General features: G+C 44.9%; 1 protein-coding gene across 2 annotated transcripts; it reads left to right on the top strand.

Moving 5' to 3' along the window:
- Nucleotides 1-286: 286 nt before the first annotated feature.
- Nucleotides 287-6,503, top strand: LOC135246572 (adenosine deaminase-like). 2 transcript variants are annotated; one of them, XM_064319971.1, is made up of 4 exons: nucleotides 287-435; nucleotides 2,924-3,048; nucleotides 5,089-5,160; nucleotides 6,020-6,503. In XM_064319971.1, exons 1-4 carry the CDS (start codon nucleotides 297-299, stop codon nucleotides 6,185-6,187), a joined length of 504 nt encoding a protein of 167 aa, XP_064176041.1. In that variant the 5' UTR covers nucleotides 287-296; the 3' UTR covers nucleotides 6,188-6,503. The 2 variants fall into 2 exon arrangements, with proteins under 2 accessions (XP_064176041.1, XP_064176042.1); XM_064319972.1 differs by lacking the exon at nucleotides 6,020-6,503 and adding an exon at nucleotides 5,311-6,013.
- Nucleotides 6,504-6,781: the final 278 nt, after the last annotated feature.

The following is a 6,781-nucleotide window of genomic DNA, read 5'->3' as shown; positions in this document are numbered from 1 at the left end:
AACAAGGCTCTGAAAAGTAGTTTTTAAATAGATTTTTTTAAAAATTTATTTAAATTTCTATTAAAATGTCCCTTGTATGTACGGGGGTTTTCGCAGTAGTAAATTTCACCACACACACACACAAATTAATTCCCAAGTCTTGGGGAAAACCCCTGCACACACTGAAACGTTCAAATGAAATTTACAGGTTGCACGATGGGCATGTTTCATCAGACTTCACCTTTTATTGGGGTAACATTTGGGAGTTTTAAACGGTGAACAGTAAGTATTTCCATTTGAAGTTCTAACTGACAAGCATGACCCTTGACTCCTCCCACAGAGGCGACCTGACTCCAGATGAAGTGGTGGACCTTGTGAACCGGGGCCTAAGAGCGGGAGAGAACACCTTCAGAATAAAAGCCCGGTCCATTCTGTGCTGCATGCGTCACATGCCCAGTAAGTAGGCATGTGACGCATGTAAATGGTAAATGGACTGCATTTATAATAGCACTTTTATACAAAACGCTTTACAATTGATGCCTCTCATCTGCCAGAGCAGTTAGGGGTTAGGGGTTAGGTGTCTTGCTCAAGGACACTTCGACATGCCCAGGGCGGGGTTTGAACCAGTCTCTACTAGCTACATTTTCTACCGCTGTAACCTCTGCCAAAATTAATTATTATCAAACAAAAATCCATAAATCTGCCTCTAACCCTCATCAGCTGTTCTCCATTTTCTCCTCTCTCCTCAGCACTCCTTCCCCACCTCAGTCCTCCCTCGCTGCAGATGACTTTGCAGTTTTCTTCGATGAGAAAATTGCAGACATCCGCAGCTCCTTCACGTCCACCACCACCCTTCCCCACTCCCCCAGCTCTGTTCCCTCCCCTTGTTTCTCCACTTTCTCTCCCCTCACTGACTCTGATGTTTCCCAGCTCCTACTCTCCCACCGCCCTACCACCTGTGCTCTTGACCCCATCCCTTCCTCTCTCCTCCAGACCATCACACCTGACATCCTCCCATATGTCACCTCCCTCGTGAACTCCTCCTTGTCTTCTGGACGTTTCCCCTCCTCTTTCAAGCTGGCCCACGTCACCCCACTGCTGAAAAAGCCCACTCTGGACCCCTCTGTCATCCAGAACTACCGTCCTGTCTCCCTTCTCCCTTTCCTATCCAAAACAATTGAACGAGCTGCTTCTAATCAACTCTCCTCTTTTCTCTCCCTGAACAACCTCCTAGACCCCTACCAGTCTGGCTTCAGACCTGGCCACTCGACAGAGACCGCACTCCTCTCGGTCAATGAGTCGCTTCACGCCGCACAAGCAGCCTCCCATTCATCTGTCCTGATCCTCCTAGACCTTTCTGCCGCCTTTGACACCGTCAACCATCCCATCCTCCTGTCCTCCCTGGCAGCTATGGGGATCTGTGGCACAGCACTTGACTGGATTGAGTCCTACCTCTCCGGTCGCTCCTTCCAAGTCGCCTGGGCTGGTGCAGTATCAGCACCTCGCCCCCTTGCCACAGGAGTTCCCCAGGGCTCTGTCCTTGGTCCCCTCCTATTCTCCCTGTACACCCAATCTCTTGGTCCTGTAATCTCTGCCCATGGGTTGTCCTATCATTGTTATGCCGATGACACCCAACTCTTTCTCTCCTTCCTGCCCTCTGACACTCAGGTCTCTGCTCGCATCTCTGCCTGCCTGAGGGACATCCAGAGCTGGATGGATAACCACCATCTTAAGCTGAACCCAGGCAAGACGGAGATGATCTTCATCCCTGCTCCATCCTCTAACCTTCTTGACTTTTCTATTTCCCTGGGGGACACTGTGGTGTCATCATCACCCACCGCAAAAAACCTTGGAGTGGTGATGGACAACAGACTGTCCCTCTCCCAGAACATCACGGCGGTGAGTCGAACGTGCAGGTTCTTCCTGTACAACATCCGGAGAATCCGCCCCTTCCTCACCACCTACGCAACCCAGCTCCTGGTTCAAGCGATGGTCCTGTCCCGCTTGGACTACTGCAACTCGCTACTGGCTGGTCTGCCAGCATCCGCCATCAGACCCCTGCAGCTCATCCAGAATGCTGCAGCGCGTCTGGTCTACAACCTCCCCAGACATTCCCATGTCACCCCCCTGCTCACTGACCTCCACTGGCTGCCTGTTATGGCTCGCATCAAATTTAAGTCCTTGGTGCTTGCATACCAGGCAGCTAAGGGGTCAGCACCAGGGTACATTCAGAGGATCATCAGACCCTACACACCAGCCAGACCTCTCCGTTCTGCCACCTCTGGACGCTTGGCACCTCCCCCTCTTCGCGTCTGCTGTCTGTCCTGGCCCCTCGCTGGTGGAATGACCTCCCCGTGATGGTCAGAACAGCAGAGAATCTCACCACTTTCAAACGCAGACTGAAGACTCATCTCTTCAGGCTGCACCTCTCCCCACCCCTCCCTAGCCTATAGTTCAGCTCATTGTACCTAGCTAGGATAATTTGATTATGTTAGTGTATCTGGTAGGATTGTTTTTGTATGATTAGGTGTGATTCCAGTGCTAGTTTGTACTTTGTACTTGGTAGGATTCTTGCTGCTGAACAAGCTTACTCTACAGGGTTGGAGTCCTGATCGATGTGGTCACTTCTGGCACTACGATCCTTACTTCACTCTAGTGTTTCTTTTGCGCCTCTACATCTTGAAACCTATGCACTTGTTGTACGTCGCTCTGGATAAGAGCGTCTGCTAAATGCCTATAATGTAATGTAATGTAATGTAATGAACCGGCAACCCTCCGACTGCCAGACAATCGGTCTTACCTCCTGAGCTATGTCGCCCAGCTATGAGCTATGTGGATAGCTATGAGCTATGTGGATTACTGCTAGTTGTCCTCTTCTGCAATTGGTGTTTTATTGTGTGTGCGTGTGCGCGCGCGTGTGTGTACGTGTTTGTGTGCTATTCAGACTGGTCCATGGAGGTGGTGGAGCTGTGTAAGAAGTATCGGCACAGTGGGGTGGTGGCCATCGACCTGGCAGGAGACGAGTCTCTGAACTGTGAGGCCCACCCGGGGCACAGGAAGGCCTTTGAGGTACTGAGGCTGCTCCAGTTCCACCAGCGTTGGGCCTTTAGAGACGCATCACTGCCCTGGACTGGATCAGCATTCATCCTTAAATCTGGGTTGCAACTGCTTTTCGGTTTTCACAAACATAGTTCGGCGAGCTCAGTTTTGTGACTGCAGAAACCTAATGAAAAATGAACGCATTTATCATTGAGTCAAAGTTAAGCACTGTTGAATCCAGGCTTTATGCAGATGGATAATTCAGTCCTTAAACAGGAGGGCATTCTGGTCTCACTCATTCCTCTTCATTGTGGCTGCAGATGAAATATTGCGGAGTCGTCAAATTTATTTCAGTGACACTTTGCTATAACATTCCTATTTCTACATTAAATGTAGGTATTTTGACAGTTACTTACTTGCATATGCAAGGTTTTTGGCAGCAAGCCAAGCTGATCCCAACTCTTCAATATTACAGCCAAAAGTAGCCAGTATATAAACTTGAAAAATAGCATTAAGAACACAAGAGCAAGACTGAGGCCCAGGTGCTTTAAGTAGCAGATGGGTTTGAAAATACATACGTGTCCTTTCTAGTACTGGAAACCCATTAATTCCCAGAGTTCAGTGGTAGTTCAGCCAGCATGCATTGTAAACGGGTGTGTTTACAGATTGTGATGGAAAATGGCCAGTGGCCTGGCTGTCCTGTCTGCAGTTGAGTGCTCGCCATCTGTGGCCCTGATTCTAATATATAATTACATTTTACCTGATTTTTAAAGGAAAGCTCAATTTTGATACAACTCACAATGTGTTTTGTGCTCTAATAATGCAGTGGGGATTAATCCTTGAATAATTCTATAATTTCTCAAGTTAGTATTTTAAAATCACATTAAAGTAGATTATAAGGAGGGCATTGTCTTATTAATTTACAACATAATTGTTAACATGATTGCTGAACTTTTATCAAGTAGTATATTGTATTAGAAAAAATTAACAGCACTTTCTTTTGATGTATTTTTATAGAAGCCTGTGCTTCCAGTGTGATAGTATTACTAACATAAAAATGATGTTATGAAAAGGCACATCGGAGTAGCTACTCCTACAGACATCAATCCTGCAAACAAATTATGTGATGGTTGGTCACATGATATGGGGGAGGAACACCTTGCATTGAGTTTGACAGCAAACCTGATTACCTTCCTTTTTAAGATGACCAATGGGTTATAACTTCAACAGCTCCTTGGAAATCAATTTATGAGAGAGTGTTATGTTTCTAACCCACACAAGACCAACAGCTGCTACAAGGCTGGTTTTTTTAGTGGATAACTTCTGAAAAAATTGAGAAAGGTCCCAAAAATTCCATTGCACTGTTGTGGGCATGGGTTTATTTAGCTCTAGACTGTGTATTTGTATTATGTCTAGTACATAGCAACATCTGTTATCATTGCTAGTGTGATGAAGAAAAGTGTAATCCAAAGATTGCAAGGTTTCCATTCCATTCCAAAATGTAACTCTCGGTTTTTTGGTCCATTAATGAGTTGGATGGTTTTCAAACTCAAAAGGGTTATAACCAGAGACTGTAAAAAATAGGTTATAACCCTATCATTTTGATTTGTGATTTGATTTAAAGCTTTATTCATGATCCAACATGTTGAACGTGAACATTGAGTACTGGCACACAAATGTGGAAAATCTGAGTTAAAGGGACACAGTGTAACTCTTAATTAATGTCTTACCAGGATCAGGTTGCTTAAAAGGAAATGGTCTGAGCCACATTTATTTGGATAACGTTTTAGCTGACATATATGGTTCGTGTAGAAGTACCACTGCATGTAGCACAAAAACAGAGTTTCCACTGGATTTTATTAGACTTAAAAAAAAATCTTTTGTTTGTAGCCCTTGATGTAAAGTAGTATTTCATTCTGCTGGAAAGGTGTACCACTGATACTGTTAGCCCCATACAAAAGCAAGGAAAATATGTCTGGTTTTAGTAGTGCTTGATAGAGAATGTGCTTTAATGATTAGCTTGTACGGTCACTGTTGTCAACGTGTTTTATGGGGGGGTTGTGTCGACAGGAAGCTGTCAGAAGTGGGGTGCACAGGACCGTCCATGCAGGAGAAGTGGGCCCACCGTCAGTGGTGAAGGAGGTGAGAGTCTTCCCCAAAACCAGCTGAATAAATCTGAATCTGAAAATAACAGACAGTGGGAGATAAATAGACAGAGAGAAAAGACAGAGGGAAAAGGCTGGAGGGAGCGATAGGTATAGTAGCCATTAAACTCTTTTTCTTTCACATCAGTGAGGGTTACCTACCCAGACACAATATGACTTATCGGCAGACTTCACCTCGACCCGCATTGCTGCCTGAGGATGACTGAGGTGGAAAGGTGTTGTAAGCACCTGAGTGCTTATAAGCTGAGTGGCTGTGTTCTGCGCTTCGATCTTTCAGCGATCACTTTCAGTGATCACATCAGCTTTTGAGCCCCATGAAATCAATGAACTTTCCCCTGGTGTAATTCTAAGCTGGCTCCCTCATGGTTTAAATGGGTCAAGGCCGAAACTTGGGTCTGGGGACACCCAGGGCTCAATGAAGGCGTCCCAGGGGGTATTTGGCATCAAGTGGAAAAATACAAATTTTCAGTCTTAATATTATTTTATGTATAGTTCCATATCTCCTGAATGATGTATTTAAGACTTTCTGATTTTCAGTGGTTGTGTATTTACATTAATATGGTATTAAATGCCTATCCAGTATAGATGGTTCTATTTTTGGCATGTATCCACTTATCGGCGTGAAAAATCACCACTGCAGTGTTGGCTGTGGTTAGTGTTTGATAAAACTGTCTTTTTAGGGGCCCATGTAAACTTTTGTCGGCCTTGGTGTAAGGCACACTTCTTAGAGACCGTTTGTTATGATGAAGCAGCTTCGTGACTATTGGCAGAATAACAGCGCAGAATTCACAAAAGTGAATCCACATTTGTGGGACTGTCTCTGTGATTATAACCAGGCCGTGGAAGTCTTGAAAGCGGAACGCATCGGACATGGCTATCGCACTTTAGAGGACCGGACTCTCTATGAGCAGCTCCTTAAAAAGAATATGCATTTTGAGGTGAGTTATGAGTTATGTCCTGGCTTGTGTTGTGACCTCAATTCCAAGAAAAGTCTGCTCCTCTGATTCATGAGAGCTGTGAACACCCTCTCATTAAGTGAGGTAAGTCTACACCGTATCATTTGTAGTGAATCTGTGTTAGGAGACACCTGATCTCCATTTGCCGCTGCACCCGAGGATAAGCTGCTACCTGAGCTTTGAGGGCTCAAATGCATCGCTAACTCTCTGCACCCTGTATATTTCACTATGATGTAATATTATATGATACATAATAAGATGCGTTTAATGTATTATTTATTAAAGTTCATAAATTATGAAATGGCAAATTACGAATTCCAGTAAGGGGATTACCTGTCTTGATTAGAAGAGTTTTAATCCTGTTGTAACTGTTACGTTCGGAGTAAGGACCCACGCGCAGACCAGGGAAATCCAAGAAAACGTTGTCTTTATTCCGTGCGAAGTTCGAAGCCAGGTGATCAGAGAGAGTGCGGTACAGAATCGAGTTTCCAGAAGAAAAGTAAAAAGACAGGCAAAAAGTCAAAAACCAGGAGATCAGAAATAGCGAAGGTACAAAGGGGCAGGCAAAAGAGAAGTCAGGCAAAGGGGTGTCGCAGGAATCTCAAAATACAAAGGCTTACAAATAATCGGCACAATGAATTT

Source organism: Anguilla rostrata, unplaced genomic scaffold, assembly GCF_018555375.3.
Source record: "Anguilla rostrata isolate EN2019 unplaced genomic scaffold, ASM1855537v3 scaf0512, whole genome shotgun sequence".
Taxonomy (NCBI): Eukaryota; Metazoa; Chordata; class Actinopteri; order Anguilliformes; family Anguillidae; genus Anguilla; species Anguilla rostrata.
Note: the sequence above shows the minus strand (reverse complement) of the source record. Positions and strands in the feature narration are given on the sequence as shown.